General features: G+C 43.4%; 1 protein-coding gene across 7 annotated transcripts in view; it reads right to left on the reverse strand.

The window, feature by feature from the left end:
- kis (chromodomain helicase DNA binding protein kismet) overlaps positions 1-23,867 on the reverse strand; it is a 192,244-nt gene that overhangs the window by 35,750 nt on the left and 132,627 nt on the right. For 6 of the 7 annotated variants that reach the window (XM_050191669.3, XM_050191666.3, XM_050191667.3 and 3 more), the window contains 8 exons: positions 22,750-23,340; positions 21,254-21,624; positions 19,834-19,962; positions 14,793-14,843; positions 13,775-14,230; positions 13,621-13,690; positions 12,724-13,508; positions 7,194-7,320 (listed from right to left, as the gene is read on the reverse strand). In XM_050191669.3, coding sequence (XP_050047626.1) covers positions 7,194-7,320; positions 12,724-13,508; positions 13,621-13,690; positions 13,775-14,230; positions 14,793-14,843; positions 19,834-19,962; positions 21,254-21,624; positions 22,750-23,340 — 2,580 coding nt within the window. The remainder of the gene's footprint in view (positions 1-7,193; positions 7,321-12,723; positions 13,509-13,620; positions 13,691-13,774; positions 14,231-14,792; positions 14,844-19,833; positions 19,963-21,253; positions 21,625-22,749; positions 23,341-23,867) is intronic. The other variant, XM_050191668.3, reaches the window with a different exon arrangement.

The raw sequence follows: 23,867 nt of genomic DNA on the forward strand, positions 1-23,867 counted from the left end.
CAAAATGAGTATATACGAGCAGTTGAGTCCCTTAAACAATGGCTATTATGAACCAGATGCATATACTACACAGGTGTCATTACTCATTCTCATTTTTCTTAACTTAATATTTACACTTCGCGAGTATCGTTAAGTACTAAATTAGAGAAAACTATGCTCACATAATTGTACATCTATAGAACATGTAGTTCACTCGAAAGAATGCAGATGCCATCATTGACACGATTGGTAACTGAGTATAGAGATTGTTTATGTTGCTGTACCCAATGCACTATCTCCTTTCCCATTTGATGTAGAGCTAAACAGCGCATCCCTGGAGTTAAGAAATGTATCAGCATAACAACATGTACAGATCCACCCATCTAGCGTATTTACTCGCATAATGATCACACTTATTTGTCAGAAAAATTGCCGCAAATTCAGGGGTTCGATCATCACACGAGTTAAATTTCCCGCGAAAAGAAAAAAATTCTTTTTCATCAGGCGTTTGCTGCGCGATGACAACAGGTCAACAAACAGGCAACTGCCGCAGTAAAAGTGCGGCACACAAAAACAAAAATGGCGGCCGGCGGAGCAAACCGCACGCGATTTTTTCTCTCTTTCCGTGAGTACATTACGCGCATTGAAACAGTTTCTTCCGTGTCAGTAATGAATAATATCACTAATATAGATAAGTCTGTGGCAATAACGTAGCCATGCCCACTTTGAGGGGACAGAAACAGAGATGGGCATGCTTGGCTGCCAGTGACATAGAAACACATGGCAGGTATGCTGCAGTAACTGCGGCTTTTGTCTTCACTAGTATCCTAATATGGAACGTTTCCGCTAAGTGTGGGCGAATATCTTAGCTGTGTTACAAGTGTTGGCGTATGAATAGGGTACACTTCTAACGTATCAGTGTAAACGTGGTTGCTATCGTTGCCGCTCGCGATTTGTTGCGTGCCCACAAGTGCAGATGAGAAGACTCGAAAGGCGCCTTTTTTGTTGTTGTTGACCACACCCATAATGAAGCCTACAAATAATAAAGCCAAGGCAACTTTGGTTGTAGCTTTTTCTTTTTTTAATGCAAGTGTGGAAAGTGATGAGTAAAATGGGGCATCTGCTTAAGTATGTTTGGTGCGTGCAGACCGCTTGGTATGTTTTGAACAGTCGTTCGCATAGCATTCGACAGATGGTAAACGCGATCATCATTAGCTAGACTTGGCACACGACATATCACTGTGGCAAGTTCGGGGTGCGATCATTACACAGGAAAGAAAAAAAATCGAATTTTGACGACAAAATTCAGGGGTGCGATCATTATGCAAGTAAATACGGTACATGGCGAATGGGACTGGCAGCCTTCGGGAATGGTGACACACAGATGTTGGCACAGTGGTGTGTCGCCGCTTCCCGAGCTTATTGCATGCGCACCATGAGAAGTGAAGAGTAGTTAATTTGAATTCCTAAGGCCATAGCTGAACTATAAAAGCAGCTTTCTTCGTGCTAACTGCTTACTTTTCAGCTCAGGTCCACCAGTAGCCAGTGCATGGACTCGACGGCTCCACTAGGCCTAACCTTCACTGAGCAGGATCAACATTATATAAACAAGTGAAGGCGCTGCGACTATTACACTGCTAGTTCAGTGGCTGATCGCGCGAGGACCTGCTGAACAACAGTCAGCACGATGATTTTGTCAGTGCTGCCGACTGGAACGCGTGTTGCATGACAACTTGTGCTCGTCGGTTCGATCATTGTTGGCCTGGTATGATAAAATTGCCTCAGGGACATGCTGTGCTGAATAGTTGGCCAATTGTTGACTTGGCGTCTTGTCGGTCTCGTATTGAACCAGTGTTACCGTGCCTCAAACAAATATGTGAAGTCAGGCACGTGCTGCCAGCACCAGCAAGTGAGGGCCGATAGTGCAAGAAGATTTCGTCAGCATCACAATGTTTTCTGAGGTGTCGCCCCAGTGTAATGCAGCTTTCTTAAAATAAATTTGCTAGCCATCAATGAAAGATAGCTGCTACATGTTTCACTGTGCAGTCCGGACGAAGCCCTGGCAACTTTCCATTTTAAACGTGGAGTTGCAGTCGTACGCTAAACACATTTTTGGCACTGCACCGACGTAGAGCTACCGGTGGAGCTGCAATTTGGGAAGCCGATTGTCGGACAAGTTTCTATGGACGTACATAACAGGGGTCTCCCTTCCACTCCAGTGCTAAGAAGCCAACAAAAAATGCGGTCCATATAAAAAACCAGGGTGTCTACCAAGTTGACATTTCCAAATTCTTTGAGCTTTCCAGGTTTTCCCTGAGTGCCTTTGCAAAATTCCCTGAGTGACACAGACTTCATTTTATTTGAAGACGGGTTGACACCATGTCACCCGATGCTGCCACTCTCTAGTAAGTATATAACAAAATATAAAGATGACTTCATCCAGTTTGAATAGTAAGGACTAGTGTTTATTTTATTCAAAAAGAAGACAGAATGGCGGGGTTCGTAAGATACACACTGAACAAGATATCTTTAAAGAATGGTAAAAACCATTGCAAATCGAGTTGAACATGACCAAATACGAATAAAAAGGAGATGCATACAGAAGCAAATATTTTCAAACATGAGCTATATTTATCAACTGATAGCAAGCTCATTGGTATGAGGCCTGAACATTGTCACAAGTGAGATTCTCTATGAACAGTTGGTAAGTCAACCTCAACTGTCCTGACATACTCTCATCCTGCGCACAACACCTCAGTGTTGTGTTTCACTGCTTTAAAGAGTTTATTTTGGTTAGGATGAGGGACACCTGCATCTTGGCGTCAGCCAACACATTGTTTTGAGGTCAAGCTCCTTCAGAGAAACAGCGGCACGCTTGCTTTCCTGTTTATTCCTCACTGCGTAGGTCCTTTCTGTTCTCGTCATCCTTCTGCCACGCGTTCGCCCCAAAGATCATTTAAGGCATCCTCTTAGTGAGTATGTACAGTCAACGTCCGATTTTTCAGACTCGTTAGGGGCCGCGAAAACGTCTGAAAAATCGGGCAGTTCAAAAAAATGAATGCATGTCTTTTACTGCCCTTAAAGGGCCCCTTACCAGGCCACACAGCAAATTTCGTATATACGCTGGAAGTTGTTACGTGCCCTCTAGGGAGCGTTCTGCCGGAAGAATTTTTCAAGTTGGTTCATTAATAGCCGAGATAGCAACATTTCTGTGCCGGGAACCCATGATTCCAGGAGCAGAGGGCCACTGCCAAGAGAGACACTTTCTCCACTTTCCCCGTCTAGCCTCTGCAAACGAAATTCCTTCCCTGCGTTCTCCCATACCAGAGCTCAAGGATCACGTGATGCATACATCATGGGCCCCACCTTCTTTGCCCTTGCTTTATTGCTACCAGGAGCATTTCTCCTGACGGCATCGCGCGCAAGCTGTTGCGTTTGTCTTGTTTCGCGCAGCACACGATTTTGCAAGCTGCGCACAAGAACACCTGACTAGCGGTATAAGCCAGTGCTATGCGAATACAGAGGCACTGTGTGACGCAGACACAAGCAGTTCATAGAGCATGACCGCGTGATGGAACACGATAGAAAATGACATACAGTAAAACCTCGTTAAACTGTACCCGCTTAAACAGTAGTTTCGTTTTAAAATTAGTAAAGTCAAACCCCCGACTCAGCGGCCATTGAACACGATGTGTTTTGTATCCGCATAAACCGTACCAGCTTATTGCGTACGCATCGGTTAAAACATAGCGTTTCAACTTTTCGTCGCGCAAACACGGCGGTGCGCCGTCTCCATCGGGCAGGCCGGCAGGACAACAAGCCTCAGAGATCGGAACAACGGCCTCCAAGCGCCCTGTGCGTTTGCGCGTGAAGCCACATCAACATCAACATCATTTCGACGCCGTGCCAGAAAGCGTTATGGCGTCGTGCAAGTGAGGACGCCCGTCGTTCCGAAGCTCGGATAAAAAAGACGCCGGGTACTCAGCATAGAAGAAAAATTAGACATCGTCCGTGCTATCGAACGTGACACGAAGTCGGCGCTGGCACGCAACAGGGATCTGCTGTTGACTACAGTGTGTGGCAATTGGAATGCGAAGAAGTTGCTCGGCAGCGCTGCATCGACCGCGAAGACATGTCGGCTACGAGGTTCGACTTTTCGCCATCGTTGTCTGTGTTGTTGCCGAAGTGTCGACTAGTGACAGTGATTAGGATGAGACGGAAAGCGACAGCACGGGCAATTCAGGCCCAACAGCGGCATAAGCAGCGCATTACGTCAGCCTCATGAATGCAATCGTCGCGACGAGAACAGGGGCACGATAACGTAACTCTATTCCAAATGAAAAGTATTCAAAACTCCGGCACCCGGCAATGAAAAAGGCGCCCCCGGGACTTTTGCAGCACTACTGCGCACGTGCACGGAGAATACGTAACGCCAACGAGGAATCTGCATGCGAATGTTTGCTGAGAAGAGGGGGCTGGCTGAAAAGCTGGCACGCAGCTTCAGTAAGTTGGAGGCCGCTGTCGTCGTCGTGCTAGGCCGCCGTGGCATCAAACGAAAATAACACTTTTGTCGCGCGAAGTGAATAAATACTGCATGTTTTTTTTTTTTTTTTTCCCCTTTCATCGCACTCTCTCTGAGTTCCGTTTTCAACAGGTAAGTGGCCGATCTCATGCCATTCGGTTAAATAGTACTACCGTTTAGTACGTACTTTTTCCGAGCTCTGGCCAACTACGGTTTAATGAGGTTTCACTGTACTTTCATTGTCTGCGCTCGGGACTGTAAGACGAGGGAAGAAGCAGACAAAACGGAATTACGTCTCTCTTGTTGTGGTGCAAAAGAAAACAAGAACACACAGGCATTTGATTTGTGTGTTTTATTCTTTCTCTAAACTTGTTTTTCGTCTATTGAAGCAACAGATTACACAAATAACAGATGCTGGTTTGAATGATTATCAAAGTCACATGTCACTACAAGCGACGTCACAGCAGGGCAATGTACCTCTGTGATTTACGTCGACCCTCCTGCTGGGAGCTGGGCACCCATGAGGTGGAGGGCAGACGGCGTTCGGTTTGAAATTTCAGCTCTTTCCGCGGCGATTAGCGATGTAATACTTAGCAGACGCGATCGTTAGCGAGCATAGTATGCACGGCGCTTGTCTGCTCAAAATGGATAGAATTGGTGAGGGGCCCTTTAAGGGCTCAAGTCATCACAGGCACCCTTGCAAAAGCTATGAAGGCCTGTCAGTACACTTATTACGCATATCGGTGCTCATACTGTGACAGGAGGTGGCGGGTGCACTCCTGTATAATTGAGGAATACACACCTGTGTCCTATGACAATTGACACACCTGTGTCCCACTCTTGTTTTGTGTCACCGCAATACGTTCGCGTATGCTTCCCCACGCAACATAGCTGTACTGAAGCGAAGCTGACTTTCACAAACCGGCATGCAATGCGTCGTGCTTTCCGTGCTTCGAAGCAAATCGCGAGGACCACAAAGGCACAGTCCGTGCCTTTGCTGACAGCGGCGAACTCTTTTCAGGAAAGACACGGCACAGAACTTAAAAGCAAACGTCGAAGCAGCTAGGCCTAGCGCTGATGCGGTGGTGGCTACAGCTGCCAGCAGATCCGCGTGCGAGAGCACCGGTTCGAGGCGGCAAGGTAATCAAAATGGCGGTGATGATGGTGGCTTTGATTATTGCCATTTCGGACCGGTGGTCACGGCAGAAGGTCCTGAAAATGGGAAAGCGAAGGGTTCTCGCATCCGAAATTTCACATGTTCTTATACATTGACTCTATGGGGGACGTGGTGGTGCCGCGAAGCCGTCCTAACTATCAGGCGTTCAGAAAGTCTGTCGTTGACGGTACACTGGCAACTCCTCCAGCGGACGACATGGCGTCAAAGAGGATTCGTTACGATTTCTCTCTGTGACTTGAGCCAGCATTACCGCGAGTTTCGTTCCCTTTCAATAAAATTGCTGCTCATTTTTCCTGATAGAAGCAGAAATTCCCTGAGTTTTCCCGGTTTCCCCGGTTGGTAGACACCTTGGAAACTTCACCAGCCTGGCATAAGGCGCATGTGATTTGCATGAAAATCTTGTGCTGCTTGCACACAAGTGTGATTCATTCCTGAGCAATGAAGAGACCATGCTCTTCTTATATTTTGTGGGTTCCCGACATATGCAGTGCAGGAATACAGTCAAACCTGGATATATCAAATCTGAAGGGGATCACAAAAATGTCCTATATGTAGAGGTAATTTGATACATAATATAAACCTTTTGTTGAACAATTTTTAAGGAGATTTTACAGCTGTTCGATACACAGAACACAGTAAAACCCTGTTGTTACATGCTTAAAGGGAACGTGGAAAAAAACCCATACCAGCCAGGAAAACGCAGCCATCAGGAAGGGCGCACATTGCCACAGCCTTATGTCACAAACAATCCGAGTGGATGCCAGTGCAGTTGTTAGATGTCTTAGTGCTTGTACTATGACCAGGAATCGCAGATGCATACATGTATAATTAAGGACCACATACAGTGTTCCGTAACAGTGGCCCCTACTGCAATACTTTGTGTACGCTTCAATGCATAACATGGTTCTAGTATGCTGAAGCTGAATAAAAGACAATTGTGAAATGCAAACAAGACCCTTGCAGGTCCCAAAGTAAATGTAGCCCTGTACTTGGAAGAATTGGCCCAGTGTGCGTGGTTCCCAGTAGGCTTTAATCAATGTGTACTTTTTCCCATGCTTCGCCAAGTGCTCCGCGCATGCTTTCTCCCAATGTTTGCGCAACGCCTGGCTTGTGCAACTTTGCTTGTTTATTGCAAACTTTGGTCGCTTGTTGCAACGAATTGGTCGCTAGTTGCAACATACGAGAGTCAATTTCTGCCTGCATTGTTATATTTACGTGGTGGCCACTTTCAAATGCAACGCAAAATGCGGAAACATTACAGAATGGCGGTGTAACAAATGGGAACATGATACATAGGAGTCAATGGGATTTGGGTTGTGACCATGAAAACACGACGTAGTAGGCAGGAGAATGCAACAGCAAAGAAAATATCAATGGGGTTCCACTGTAATTCATTATATGTGGATTCTAAATACCCGGGTTCGACTGTAGTAGGCAAATGCAACCTACACCTATGTGACCTATTTGTTGTACTTGTATGTTTAAAATCACCCCTATTAACATTTCAATTCTTACCCCTGACTTGTCGACTGCTGCTGGGAACGTCTGCACCATGAGGCATAACGCTTGATGACAGCATAGAAGACAGAGACAAGGGCACTGCAGTGGTTTTGTGGGATTTCGGAGGCTCCTCGTGGCGGCTCTGTAAGGAGTAGTAAAAAGTCATTAGTTTGGTGCCGTAATTAGACACAGCACTCTAAGAACAAATATGAAAACTACACATATCAGCACACCAGTCACAACTGCTGGAAAGAAGCACTCAGGAAAGGATTACTAGCTACCTACTTGAGAGCTGAGGGCAAGCATACAAATTTTGTGATGCTTATTTTGAGCAAAAATTGGCTGATTTATGTTGTTCACCTGCTCTCCAAATACATTAGTTCATTCAAGCATGAAGCCCCACAGAAACAAGTTAAAGAAAGCAGCCATTATCAGAGAAAAATAAGAAATGGTGCAACCAGCTGCAAACAGAATGTTTGTCATACAGATCACTTCTGGCAACAATACCTGCTGGAGACTATTTTTGCAAGCTTAAACAGCAAGGTTAAAAGCAGAACAAGAGACAAATGTGTGCACATGTACACACACACACAAAAAAGCTATCAGGACGAGTTGTTAGCTAGATAGTTGCTTAGATAAGCTTTTGAAGCACAAATAAATTTTAGAAAGAACACACGTGCTTTCTAAAATTTATTTGTTCTTGTGTTAAACCTTGCTTAACAACCTCTTATGTTAAACCAGTTTATAAAAATTATTTGTACAGAAATATCTTTCATTAATTTTCATGTGAAACAATTTAATGAATATTTTTCCAAATGTTAATAATACCAGCACACATGACAAGGGACAATGAACGTTGACAAAGTAGTGAAACAAAACTTCAAACCAGATGTTTGTATTGTACTACTCCTCTGTGTTAGCGGTTGTCCCCGAGCAAGCATAAGCGAAAAAAAGTTGGCAAGAATCTTTTCCCCGATTTCAAAACGGTGGCAGCCAATGTCAAAGTGCAGCAGGTCGCAACATAAATGTCAACAATATGACATGTTTTACTGCTCCATACTGCTCTGTGACAACTGACACCACTGATTCTAGTGCTTGTACAAAGCATGACGAGATCAAAATGCTTTTGTGATCGTTCCCTGTTAGTCTGCTCACTTATTTCTCCTCATTCACACTTCTGTGCTCTTCATTACTTCCTTGTCACATGCCGTCAGAATGGCAGCAGTTAAAAAAACTGCCTCTTAAGCAGCATTGGCTGCTTCATGAGTGATATATTTATAGGAAATATGTTGATGCTTAATGACTATTGATTACCTCGCTGGGACACCAGACCCTAAACCTCAAGTCAAGGGATGGGACGGCACACAGTTTCAGCCATTTTCCTATGTATGTGAGGCCCAGTGGCCACAGTAGGTGAAGTTTCTCTATACTAGAAGACAGTAATTTATAGCGCGAAGGCATGTCTGAACGCATGTAGCCAGCACACACAGCTGAGCCTCATTATAACAAAATAGCATTCGACACAATATACCTTTGTTACACCTGATAGATGCTCATATCAGAGGGGAAAAAAATCTGCAACCCTGTCTATGACAAAGTAACGCAAGCGTGGTATCTCCGACAGGCCAGCAAAGGGTATCCAGTGAATTTTGATAGGCCGTTGGTGGCTTGCTGGGCCAATACATGGCACAAGTGCAATAAGTTCCATACAGGCATTTCAAACCATCACTGATACGCAACTGTGTGATTGCTGCAATGACATGAGCCTATCATGAATATGCCATTGGAAGTTGCTTTTGCCGACTACAGCTGCTGTCTGATTTTGTGGATATGAAGAGGGCTGCAGACGGTGCCAAACTCTGCTGCTACAGTCACTAGTTCAGCCCGGGCGAGTGATCTCACTTTCAATCACCAATACCGTTACAGCTACAAACATATCGACAGTTAACGCCTAATCATGGATTCTTACAACGACTGTGTTTGCATGTGGCTCAAAGTATGTATTATCGTTGTAAAAATGTCAAGCAAATATTCATGGCCAATGAAATTTAGCCTTTACTTTGTTATACCTGATCATTCATTACATCCATGTTTGCTATAACGAGTTTCGACTGTACTAAACTGCTCAGGTTGCCTTGATGTGAAAACGTATTAATCAGTCACAGTAGGCGAAGAGCTTACATAAAAAGCCAGGACTGATCACAAAAATTACATTTCATAGCAACGATCAAGGCTCCATACCATGATTACCGAGCCCACAGATACTCATACCAGTTTGCAAAAATATGAGAAACTAAAATTCAGTGTCAGTACCCCTTTAAAAAGCAGTTGTTCAGAAAAACACACAGTTAAAATACATGGTTAACAGTACACAAATTTTTGAGGAACTAAGCACCAAAAACTATCTCCCAAAATTTTCTTAAAATGAACACCAGAGAATTTGACAGTACCCTTGACAACATTCCACATGATGATGCCATGTAGAATGTGTATGCAAATGAGTGCAGTTGAAGCAGGACAATTAATGAAGTACCAAAATTGCAATACTTTGTGCTGTAGTGATTACCCTTCTTTAACTAAATTTAGTCATTAAGAATACAAAACACTAATGGGCTGGTGTTACGGCCCACCGACAACGAATTTGACGTCACGGCCCACTGGATGAGAGAAACGCCACCACCAGACACTGCTAATCCTGCTTCCTCATATTCGCTAACTGTTCTGCAGTAATAGCCCTTCTGTAGGTGCATAGCAGTGTATCTCTGTTGCAAACGTCATTGTTGAAGATGTGTGTGTCTGTGTTCATGGCATTTTTTTTAATGTGTAGCCAATGAGCACAGCGTAGAAACGTCAAACAAATGTTGAGTGGCAAGATGTTCCGGCAACGATGATGGAGGGAAAAAGGTGCAGGTATTTTCTTTTCCGAAAGAAGGAATCATGTGGTACAAGTGAATGCAGACACTGCATACATGAAGGTTACAGCTTGTAACAGTTCTTTCCATTTATTATTCAGTTGTTGTTTTTTTTTTCATTTATTTATTTTACCCTAAAGGCCCAGCTTGGGCATTACATATGGGGGAGGGGGGGAGAGAATAACAATTGATATACAAAAGTATAAGGCAACATGCATGTAAGTCGAATATCCTTATATGAAGTTGTACACGCTATGCAGCCTTTACATCTTTTCATTCGACAACATCATAAGCCAATAATTCTTACATTATACAAACAATAATATTACATCCTCTGACATCTGAAGAAATGTAAGAAGAAATGTTAACGTTTCTAATTTCTGAATGTTTCATTAAGTGTTTCTTTGAATATAATATGGTCAGTTATTTCGGCTATATCACTTGGGAGATGATTCCATTCCAAAATGGCTAAGTGCAGACATGAAAGCTGCAATAGTTTAGTACTGTATGTGCAAATGACATTTGTGAGCGTTCATGCAAGTTCATGTGAGCTTTGCTTTCATAACTTGAAAGTAAAACTCCCAGCGCCACGTGTTTGTTTTGAATGTATCACGTGTGAACAGCAGGCAGACATCTTTTTTTTTTTAAGTTATCGTGGCACTCAGCCGCACTTTCCAAATCTGCACAGGTGTGTGCAGACCATTTTCACTTGCCCTGCATGGAGTGAACATTTTACACATACCCAAGAACGTGAAATGTGCTCGATGTTCTTAGAGTTGACAATGTGTGCAAATGGCCACGTGCAACATTTACTGTGTGCCTAACTGTTAACTCCAACAAATATCCTGTTGAATAACTTGTGCAAGCAACAGAATAACCTCCATCACACTGCAAAGGAAGAGAATGCCAAGAAACAAACAGCTTGCGAAGATGCTGATCAATAGTTTCGGGGCGAAATGCAAAAATACCCGAGTACTTAGATTTAGGTGCACGTTAAAGAACCCCGGATGGTCAAAATTAATAGCAAGTCGACCATTACAGCATGCCTCATATTCAGATTGTTGTTTTGGAACATAAAACCCCATATAATTAAAATTTTTTTTAAAATAAATGTATACCTTGTGTACAGAGTTGTACCCTTGCTTTAGACCACTAGGGCTTTTACATTTTTAGTATTGTCATATTAGTCTATGTTCCGTATTGAAAGGTTATGTAACTACCATATTTACTTGCATAATGATCGCTCTCTTTTGTCAAAAAAATTGACGCAAATTCAGGGGTGCGATCATTACGCGGGTTAAATTTCCCGCAAAAAGAATTTTTTTTTTGTTCATCCCGTGTTTGCTGCGGGATGGCAACAGGTAAACAAATAAGCGGCTGCCGCTGTATGTAGTGCGAGACACCAAAAAAAAAATGGCGGCCGGCGCAGCAAGCCGAACACACTGAACGCGATTTTTTTTCTTCTCGTGAGTACATTACATGCATTGAAACAGTTTATTCCGTATCAGTAATGAAAAATATCTTTAATATCGGTAAGTTTGTGGCAATAACGTAGCCATGTCCACTTTGAGGGGACAGAAACAGATGAGCGCGCTTAGCTGCCAGTGACACAGAAAGACATGGTGGGCCCACTGCGGAAACTGCGGCATTCGTCTTCACTACTATCCTAATACAGCAAGTTTCCGCTAAGGGTGGGCTGTGTTATAAGCGTCGGCGTATGAATAGGGTACACTTTTAACGTATCAGTATAAACATGGCTACTATCGTTGCCGCTAGCGATTTGTTACGTGTTCACAAGTGCAAACGAGAAGAATCGAAAGGTGCCTTTTTTGTTGTTGTTGTTGACCACAACCATTATAAAGCCTACACATAATAAAGGCAAGTTTGGTTGCAGCTTTTTTTTGTCATGGAAGTGTGGAAAATGATTAAAGGAATGAAATGGGGCATCTGCTTAAGAATGTTTGGTGCGTGCAGACCGCTTGGTTTGTCTTGAGTCGTTCGCGTAACATTCGACAGATGGTAAGCGCAATCATTACTAGGTAGACTTGGAACACGACATATCACTGTGGCAAGTTCGGGGTGCGATCATTACAAAGGAAATAAAAAAAATCTAATTTTGACGACAAAATTCAGGCGTGCGATCATTACGTGAGTGATAATTATGCGAGTAAATGCGGTATATTATAGAGTTTTCATTTCTTTCTTTGTTTTTTCCCACGCATCTCGCTTGTTTTGTGGGGCATAAATTTTTACACTGAAGCCCTGAAATATATACATCCAGAAAAATAACATCTGGCCAAGAATAAGGGTTGCATGTAGTAGCACACTTAAGGCAATTATAAATCTACTAATAACTTCGGGGCATCAGTAAACTAACACCAGTATCACCTCAGAATGGCCCAATTTCCTTTCTATTACAACATGCAAACAACTGTTGCCAATTTCTGTACAATACGGGCTGCAAATTACGACCAGTTTTCCTCACGTGCTAGCGAATGCTACATGGCTGGGGAGAAGCATGGAGTCGGCCAGCAAGGCGACAACCACGGAATAGTGATGCAGCTGATATCAAGCCACGTGACACACAGGCATTACACTTGACTAAGCTGAGGGAAATCCACATGCACACGCACCTTTCTTGCCAGCAGCCGCTCCAACTCCTTTTCATCTACATGCAGCTTTCCACCTGACATAGGGAGCGCCATTGGTGCCGGTGGGGGCACGGCTGGAGCTGAGGTGGTGGATGAGGCATCTGAATCTTCCCTCTCATCTGCACTCGAGCCTGGCTGCTTATGCTCCTCACGCAGCTGCTGCTGTTTGCGCGCTTGCAGGTTGAGGGCCAAGGCATCGATGCGACTGCCACCAGAACGCCGCCCCCGCCCGCCTCCTCGCCCCCGACTGGCTGCCACAGCACCATTGAGCAGCGCCGATCGCACTGACGGCACCATGGTAGCTGCTGCACATAAATTTGACGTTGTGGCAGGCACTGAGCCCCCTGAACTCAAGTCCATGGGTGGCTCCTCGGAAGGTGGGGCTGGTGTGCTGGCCTTGGCAGGTGGCGGCGTAGGTGCTGCTTTGACCCGCAGATCCAGCATGCCCAGCGCACTGGCCGGTGGTCCTCCTCCCCGCACCGACGATGAACCCTGGTGAGCAGGTGGTGGTGGGGGAGCCTTGCTTGCCTCTTCACGGTGCGCCGGCTGAGGGGTTGTTACTGTGGATGCAGTAACAACGGCAGCGGCTGCAGTGGCCACCACACTGGCTGGTATGCTTGGGGCCACTGTGCTCATGCTGGATGTGGCTGTGGCTAGTGTGCTGGACAGGCTGCTGGTGCTGGGTGGTGGAGGGGGTGCCAGAAACTGCTGGAGTTGCTTCAGTTGCTGCTGTTGCAAGTTATGGGACAGAAGTGCTCGTAGCTTGGCTGCATAACAATTCATAATAATTAATGCTTTAATTTTTTATGAAACATAATTCACCTATAAAGAGAGGCAATAATAAGCCTCTCACAATCTCATGCTTTGACGAATACTGACCTCTCTCTGCCTCTATTTCGAACCTTCGTCTCCTTCTTCTCCGCCTTGTGCCTATGAGCAAGTCATCGTTCTAGAATGAAAAGACAGAAATAAACATGACTGGCTTGGCACAAAAAAATTGAAAGTATAAAGAACATTGGCATCTGCTACATACCGGTAATGGTGGGATAGGACTATGGTGACCAGCAGGCACAGACACAACTGGAGGCATATCCACCGACGAGCTGACAGCGGTTGACACTGAAATGCCGGCTGCAGTGGCTGCCACACACGGTGTCACAAGTGCTGGGGAAAGTCTTGCTGTCATGTCAGGAAGGATAACTGGTGGAGGTGGAGGAGGTGGAGGAGGGGGTGGGGGTGGTGGTGGTGGCGGTGGTGGTGGTGGAGGTGGTGGAGGGTGCTGCTCTCGTATGATCACAGGAGTGGATATGTGCTCAGGAGTGGCATGCAGGTTTTGCTCAGAGCCAGATGCCACTGATGAGGCCACAGGTGATGAAGGAGACTCTGTTGGAGTAGCTGGCAACAAGGTGAAACCTTGGCGAGGTACTGGCCACTCCTTTTTCTCCACAGCATGTACAATGTATTCCAACCGAATCTGAAGTACTTTGTCCTGGAACAGTAATGCAACATACCATCATCCTGTTCATAAAGCAACATACATTTATTCCCTACAGATTTCAATGCAAATTTAGCTTCCAACATTCAGATATCAATGAATCAACATCTCTGTGAATTTGCATTTTTATAATTGCTGACTTTAGGAACTTCAGCTAGCTGACAAAATTTCATTTCCAGCAGCAAATGCAAAACTCCTCCTTTGACATCTGTGCAAAATCACATCTGCCAAGCAGCCATCAATTAACAAACATTGTGTTTCATTTGTATATTGTTCAACCTCTAGTCCAAATATGCAACATACACTATATAGAAGCTGTGCTTGAACAAAAGGTTTTTTATCTGCTATGCCAGGACCCACCAACAAATATGCAAGCAATGGAAGAAAGCCAGCCCTAGACCTTAGGTAATATATTACAGAACGGCAAGTCAGTTCCTTCAAAATCCACAAGGTAGAGGAAAAGATTCATGAAAAGCACATATTTCACCCACATGAGATAGTATGAAGCTACAATTTCGCTTTTTATATATTCTACAATATAATCGATGGGGCTTACCATCTGAAAGTTGTACTCTGGGCTATGAAGGATGCAATAATGGGGAGTGCTCTGAAGTAAAAAGTGAGAGCTGTTCTATTCTAAGACATCTGGTAAAGTGACACTAAAGAGAAACATTGAATAGTTTAAACTGATCAAGTAATCATTTAAAACAATATTTTAATTCATTTTGCAGTAATAAGTTGGTTACTACTACATAATAAACTGAGAGCCAAACTTCTATTTTGCAAATTTCACCCCCCCCCCCCCCCCCTCGGCTCGTATGCCAGGCTGAAGCAGCTCGACGTCTTTGCTTGAACTAGTGCCAGATTCGGCCCACTGCATTCTTTTGTTGGGTAAGCCAGACCACATACAGAGCCTGACTAGAGCCCAAAACGAATATGGTAGGCTTTGTATGTTTAGATTTTAATTTCAACCAGGTAAATAAAATGTCATTTAATCTGGAGGGGGTGGGGGCAAAAGAAAAGAAGAGATGTTTTGTCACCGCAACGAAGTTCTGACAGTGTCAGGGCGAGTCAGGCCGGACATGGGCCTCAAGCAGAAAGCCAAGCCAATAGGGCCCATTCTTTAGGGTCGGGCTTGATTGGACTTCTGATTCAAGCAATGGGCCCGGGCTGGGTCCAGGCTAAAAAATGTCACCCATGCACAGCCTCCTATATTTTTTCATGCCTGCCCACTGGCGAATGGAACAAAGCTCCGTTTGTACCACCTAGTTCATGCGCTTGACACCCAATCGCGCTGCCTACTCATACCCAGTCCCAGAGCAGACAACACGACGACGCTGCTTGCACACGCACTTGTGGAATCACGTTTGGCGTTCGCATTAGACTTGGAACTATAAAATAAACTCACAGGTTGAGATTATGTTTGTAGACGATGTTCATCGGAAGTAAGCAACAAAACAAGTTGTGGAAAGTCAGCCCTTTACTCAAAGGCACCAAACTGTGAGATCAAGCTCACAGTTTGAGGGTCTTTCATGACAGCGGTTTTATTTCAAACACTTTAGCCATGTCATGTTTGTCTGTAAAATTTGTAAATACTGGGTGAAAAAACTTTGTAGCAACAGCTGCAGCAAGTTATCTTGATGTCCTGGTGACTAAATCTCGATGACTAAAGAGCATTTTTTTTTTCTTTTTTTAATCGGCTTTGCAGTGCAACCGCTTCTGTGAGATAAAAAAAAGAAGCTGCAAGAGAGGTAGCTTCGCATTTTATTACTATGGTGCCAAAGATGCATCTTCTTTGCAGAAATTGACACCTGTTCAAAGTGCACTGCTGCTTCTAGCACTGATATTGTCTATACAGGCAGTGGTGACAAGTCTATAGAAGATATCAAATCTGGCTTCGACTCGGACACTGATGATTTCTCTACACAGCCCGGACCTTCAACTAGTGCGACAAGGTAAACATAGTTTCGGCACCTATGCTACTACTACTACTACTACTAGCACCCGAAGTCTACTTCGCAGATGAAGGCATCTTTTGCTTATGTTAAAGTAGCTGTTGTTTCACGCGCATTTCGTCTACAATCAACAAGCTGCCCTGGTTCACGGTTGGCTTGCACGATTGACAGCCTTTGCTTCACGAGATCATTCACACCAACTTCACTTGATGAGCCCATAAAACGCTTCAGAGTGCTTCGACTGGGAAACCGGAGAATGCCTGCCCTCCTTATATACTTTTATGCACAAGTTGAGAGGTTACACAAAACCACTTCATGGCGCACTGTCACATCAGAGCATGTTGGTTTCTTCCCGAAATTCTGAACTTGTTCTACTATAACTGACGCAGCCAGGTCTTCCTCCTTCGGGTTCTTGACAACTTGGAGGAATGCAGGAACAAAGCACCCTTCCTTTAGCTGCTCAATGTACACGCTTAGGTGTCATTCTTTGCGTCTCCACTTTCATTAGTACACTGCCAAATCCGAGGATTGTGAGGACACCTGCACTGCTCTGTCAACCTGCACAGTCACAGTGATGCAGCACTCGCTAGCACCGTTCCTTTTCGGGTGGCTAACAGTTTGGTAGCAGTGCAATCGACGGGTCACAAATCTTCAAAGGCAACGTCCACAATCAGCAAGTCGTCGAGCGGATGCAAACACAACTCCATTTGGATGTCATTAATGACTGCTCTTCGCTTCAGCAGTGGTGGGTTGACTAACGTAGCAGCCTCGCACTTTTTCACTGTGTTTTTTTAAGGAGGCTGCAAGTACGCCAGATATTCTTCAAAAATACTGAGCACAGTATCTTTCTCAAGTCTGCGAATTTTACAACCTTTCTTGAAGTCAGAGGAACTGAAGTGTCGACTACATACAGTCGCGTAGCACGGCATTGCATTCAGCGCCCAGTTTGCGGATAGAAAATTCTGTCATGTAGCCTTGATATTTCAAGTAAAAAAAAGTCAATAAACCTGCTGCCAACCCAACGGAAACCGCACAATTCTTCCTTGAGGGTCCAGTATGGGTGGGTGTTTCGATGTGCCTCGACGTGTAGCTATGCTTGGTATGTGATGTGGCAAGTATGGGGTGCGAGTACCTCACGCAGAGAACCGAGGTGTAAACCGAGGAGGAAGGGAGACGGCAATGGACAGTCTCCACTGCACCATTGCGCAGGCATGAAAAAATATAGGAGGCTATGGCACAGCTCTAGGCTGAGTGCTTGACATTTCATTCTTCTTTAAGGCTAATAGGAAGGTTATGCATTTTTCATGCAAAAACGTGATGTTGGAGGGCAGCATATTGCCAGTTCACTGCAATCAGCATGCTTTATCACCCGAATAACTGCTCGAACTACCCATAGCAAAGTGCTTACGTACCCAATTTCACACATGCCAATGACCACCTAACTAATGCTGTATTGAAGCTACCAAACCTAGTTAAATATTGGGAGAGTAAAAGTACATTAGAAAATTGGAGCAGATGCTCAGAAATGAGGTACATTTATTGACAGCAACATAAATACCATCAAGCTGCTCAATGACCTAATTTACAGTTCAACATTTTCTCATTCATGTGAAAAAGTTCTAGTGAGCTTTAGTTGAAATGATAATTTCCAATGCATTAGTATATGACTTGCCTTCAACCTACAGAATACAGGTGAGCTGTGATAATAGAGTTTTAGATTAGGAGACGCAAGCGGTTTGCGTAGGCAAGCCGCTTGCGTCCCCTAATCTAAAACTCTCTCATGCCTAAGCCATACAACGGAAGGTCCATTCAATTCACCTGCACCACCTGAACCAGTTCACGAGGCGCTGCACCCTGCCATTCATTTTGAAAGATGCAGGAAAGCTTAGGGCTAGTTCACAATTTTCCTGCACACTCCCTATTGGTGGTGCCAATATGAAAGTGCGAAGCAACAGTGCAGCAGATGACACAGAACACAGCCATAAGGGGTAATACTACTAAGAAATTTTTTTTATTATTATGCGCGCTATAGGTTCGAAAATTGAGCCAATTATAGAGTTCTTCAAGCAGACTTCGAATATGTCATTGGTTTTTCTCTAGCTGTTACATTTGAGTTATCTCCAACACAACGGCAAAATATAGTTATCTTTGTGGGCACTCTCTTGTGTATTAAATTTTCACAAAAAGCATCATACTGTTGCTTATTTAGCTCTTTGTAGACTGCAAAGTGCCGATATCTAACCAAACAACACGCACAATTAGTGTAACTATGCAAAAAAAAGATCAGTGCACTTCAACTAATTTTTTTTTTTCATATTCTCATGAGAATAACCTTGTGCAGTTACAATTGTCCCATACTAACAAAATTTGGCATACATCTGTATAAGATATGTATAATGCTGATATCTACTTAGAATTGCAATATCTCTCAGTATTAGTTGCAATAGCACAAGGCTATATTTCATAGGATTGTGAAAAAAAATTTGTCATGTGTCCTATTCTTTTTTTTTATTTTTTTTGCACAGTTCCACTAATTGTACATGCTGTTTGGATATATGCATATGTATCAGCATTTCGCAGTCTATGAAAAGCTAAATAAGCTACAGCACAATGATATTTTTTCTGAAAATTTTATACACAAGAAAATGTCTGCAAAGCTCACCATATTTTGCTGTTGAGTAGGCTATAAATTAAGGAATGTAGCAGCTAGACAAAAACTAATGACACATTCAAAATCTGCTTGAACAACACTCTAATTGACTCAATTTTCAAACCTCCAGTACAAATATTAATTTAAAAATATTTTTGAGTAGCATCTCCCATGCCATTGAAACCCCACTTTCACATGTCTGCCGAATAAACGCAAAGCTGGGTGTGTTCTTTACATGCATTGTTACACACATGTACACCAATATATTGTTTATTTGCCATCCACAATTGAGCTGTTCGTACTGATCAAACCAATGCTGCTTTTGATTAGACATGCCTCTGTCAATCTGACAGCACCGAGTGTGCACATACACGTTTGTATTGTGTGCTTCTGTATGTGTGGGCATTTGTGCATCCACATATATTTGTGTGTGTGTGCTATGTAAAACTAAGAAAAGAAAGAGAAAATTGCCCACATCTTTACGAACAAAGACACAACCTCAGTCCAAGATACATGTACTGACATTCTACAGTGGATGTTGCTTTTAGAATGTGCTGTCTGATCATCGTAGCATAAGTATGGTTACTTTTGTCATTGTGAGAACCGACCATGCCATTCCACCCTTTTACAAATTGCTCTGTTAGTTTTTGCTTCCAGCATCCACGGGACATTGTTTTCTGTTGTTTTTAGGACGAAACACCTCACAAGCTGACCATACTTGCAGTTTGGAACCAGTCATTGTGCTGCAAACCATCTAACCTACCTAATGACCCACCTAATTATGTACATTAGGCACACAAGCATAAGGTCTGCAGTGCAACTACACATCAGTGTTTGTTTCCAGTGTTGTGTTGCGCATGCTAGCTGAATTCAAGGTATACTATTTCTTTCTTTTTCATGCCCTGCCATGAACTTGTTCACAATGGTGCAGGCAAAACCAACAGATTTACAACTCATAACCACGCAAAATTGTATATCATCTGGCATATTACCTTTGGCCACCGAACAGGATTGCGAGTGGAGTGAGCCATGAAGTGTACAACTGGTGGCTCTGTTCCACCTTCTCCATCCAAGTTGAAACTCTCTTGACTTAAAACGTCATCCTGCTGTGAATTTGCTTCCTGCATTACAACGCAATATATGCTGATCAGAAGAGTATTTGCTAAGGTGCTCAAGCAAGGCACGTATCCTGCTGATCTTTGCTGCTCGGTAAAGGATGCAATAAAAACCTACATTTTTAAGACTCTGTCAAAACAGTATGCGCAACATGGCGTGTAGGCCCCTAACATCGTCCCAGCACTCTGAAGGTGCAGACTGCGAGGACAAGTGCTCTCCTCACTCCCCGAAATTTTGGATCTGTGGAGATGCAATTCTTGATCCAATATACACTTTGTACCCTACATTCTTTCTGCATTAATTCAGCCAAATATTCTTGACAAGTATTTGATCAACAGCTCAAAAACAGTACCCTATGCTGTTGTCAAGCATAAAAGGTCAAAAAGAAACTCAAAAAGAGAAACACAAAATCTGTTTAGCCGGGCTGAGTATTGCTTTTGTAGATAGAAGCAAGGTTGAGAACTAGCGAACAAGACGAAAGCCAAAATGCCCTTTCCTAGCATTGCACTAGCACTAGCACTGTACACTGCAAGAAAGGATACATAAAGAAGGCACTCTCGTCACTCCTGCTGCCTTTAGCGTCTTACTGCAACGACGTTGCCAAAGGCAACTTTTTCCCTCATTCCCGCTCCTTATAAGTGTAGGCTAGGCACAGAAGAGAGAGACACACTGTTCCCCCACTGCTGCCCCTCTCTCTCCTTTTTTTTTTTTTTTTTTTTTTTTTTTTCTGAAGAGCTTTCAAGTGGCCGCAACATGCCTCAGTTGTGGAGACTGCCACCGGGCATTCCCTGCAATGCTCAGCCATCGTGGAAAACTCACCTCCCCATGGTTGAAAGCATAGAGCCTCATGAGGTGGGCTCCCCCATTTCTCGTTTTGTCCCACCTGTATTTGCCCCAGCTGAATGGAACTCTCTGCAAGTGTGGCCTATTGTTACTTGTGGCCCACCGTTACAAATGGGTGAAAATAAACACCTTCAGTTGGAAAGATTCAAAGCTTGCCCCCACTGACCTGCCCCACAGTGGCAACAACTCATTGTGAACTCTGGATTAGAAGTCACAGTTCTGACTGTTAGAACAGCCATGAAGGTGCTGGCAAGCAAGTGCCACTTTACTGGCATCGTGATAGTTAGATTAGGGAGAAATTGCACGCTAAGATTAAACCTTATACTATAAAAACAAATAAGTGGCACAATCACAAATGATAAAATGTACTACTTATCATTGTACCTCAGATTAAGAGTATAAAGGGACAAAAATGTCAAGAAACAATGTCTGTCAAACCTCAGTAACACATACCTGAGATTCTTCAGTCAACTGAGGAGTAAGAACACGGAATGGTGGAAATCCAGAGAGAGGCATTTTTGTGCCACTAGGAACCATTTCAACAGGGTCTTGCTCCGTATCAGTCTTTTCAACATCAGTCTTTGAATTGTCATCTTCTACAGGTGGTGGAGGCACAACTCCTGGCACAGACATCTCAAATGGTGTGAACCCTAGTGACACAGACGAAGCACCCTGCACAATAGAGTTGTCAGAAGAAGCAGGCTGCTCCTGTTGGCTCTCTTCAGCAGTAGTTGTCTTCTGGGGTTCCTCATCTTTGGGTTCAACATCATTTATGTCCACCGACTTTCCTTCTGTTGTTTCAACCCCAGTAGGCTCAGAAAGAACTGCAAGTAAAATGTGCAGCACCAAGTGAAAAGAAAATGAGGATCAGAACAAATAAATTAAATGTCTAAATTGTTCATTCACATACAGTGCAGATAGAAAATCATTAACAAAAGCCGAGCATGGGTGGAGCCTCAGCCTTTGCGATTTTTCTAAAAGCTGTACTGGTCTAAGCCTCATTCTCAGCAGGGCTAACTGCAATAAGAAAAGTTGTGATGAGAGGATGCAGTGCTTCAGCACTTCACACTTACTGTAAACTTCTATGTCCTTAACTTCCCATGTTTATCTACATATATATCCACATTCTAAACCATTTGCATACTTCTCCCTTACCCAAAAGGTTGTGGAAAAGACAGGAGCAGAGCAAACTGAACTCTGTGCAGGATGACCACCCTAGCTATAATAAAGACTAATTTAGTCAAAATGTTATCAGGGTTTTGTTGGTATCTTCATAAATTTTTAAATCTTACATGCCACTTCTATTTTTAATTTTTGTTTGAATAATAACTATTCACCTTGGATTGCATTACTGTGCCCACTGAAGCAATATATCACAGCGAGCTTTCATTGTTACAACCACACATAATACAGCTGCACTGGTCTGCCTGTCCCTCTCTGCACTCCCCACCTCCCCTGAACTTTCTTCACGCATACAAGACTTTTCAAGAACCACTTATTTCAGCCTGTCATTCTCCCTCTTCAGCTAAGTTACACTAAGACACAGCCATTACCCTCATATAGTATTTCGAGACAAAAAAAGCTCCTCTGACATGCCTTTGCCCCAAGTTTACTACAAATAAACCTTTTCTTTTATAAAAAAAATTATTCAATAACATGATATTCAACCTTTCTATGGCAATATTCAACAGTAGCCGAAATAAATTTGATTCAAGCAGATATATTTTTAGATGCATGCTGCAATTTCAAATGACCTCTAAAATTTACAAAGCCAGAATAATTACTCAAACAAAATTAAGGCTTGTTAAAACCTAATATTTCATACAACTCTACAATAATTTACAAGCAGTTGTCACAGCTGCATAAAGCCGGTAAGCTTGCTACTCACATTCAGCATAGGCATCTTTCCTAAGGTCTATATGTAAAGCCTACAGTGGTGTATGACTAACCTTTATCAGGTTCATCTTGTTTTTCAGGAACAACGTCCACACTCTTTTCTTCACTTTTCTTTGGTTGTTCTAAAGGCAGCTCATCTAGTTCAACAGGCTGTTCCCTTGTACTGCTTTCCTCAAATGGCTGCTCTAAAGCCCGAACTTCGGAAGGCTCATCAGCTACAAGTGCCATCTCATTATTTACTTCATTGCCTTCCACCGCGTGGACAAGTTTCTCTTCAATATTGTTTTTCTTAGAATGCTCTTCATGTTCCGGAGACTTCTGGCTATGCTCTTCTTTGTCTGATGTCTCATCTTCTTGCAAAGAAACTTTGGGTGAGCCGGCTTCTTCAGACTTGACATTTACAGCTTCCGGCTGGACAGCATCTTCATCCTGTGTTTTTGCCACTTGCAATACACTCTCCTCGCTAAGAGGCAACTTTTCAGCTTCCCCCGATGTTTCACAGGCAGGCATCTCATTTGCACTCGAATTGTTGACCTTAGTGTCAACTGCCTGAGGAAGAATAGCAGCTTGAGTAACCATCTCTGGGCACACTTCTAGGTCGCTGTCAGCAGCTGCTTTTAATATGGTTGGCACTGCAACATCCACTAGGAAAATGTGGAGAAAAGTTAGCTGTTAGAGAAACAGTAAGAAAATAATTGACACAGTAACAAGCATCACATTTCATGCTATAAGGGTAGGAGACACAAAAGGCATGCAATAATATATTGTAATTCAAATTTCACAGGAATGACAAAAACGAACTCTGAAATCGATCAACAAAATGAGAAAAAAACCATTTAGAACATTCAATTACCAAAGATACCAAATAACTTCGTATATTGCACAAAATCTGGGCAAAAACCGAAATTTTGTGAAGTCGACCCGAACGGTACTGAAGAAACTGATTCACGGTGTCTACCAAGTTGACATTTCCAAATTCCCCCGAGTTTTCAAGGTTTTCCCCGAGTGCCTCTGCGAAATTCCCTGAGTGAAGCAGAACTTATTCGCTGTGCATTATACTAACTCCTCCCTTCTGTTTTCTTTTTGTATAAACATTACCTTTTACTGTTCACACTGGATTAAGTCATTTTTCTTTTTTTTCACATGCTTACTAGATAGTGCTTTCGTCATT

This window comes from Dermacentor andersoni, chromosome 1, assembly GCF_023375885.2.
Source record: "Dermacentor andersoni chromosome 1, qqDerAnde1_hic_scaffold, whole genome shotgun sequence".
NCBI lineage: Eukaryota > Metazoa > Arthropoda > Arachnida > Ixodida > Ixodidae > Dermacentor > Dermacentor andersoni.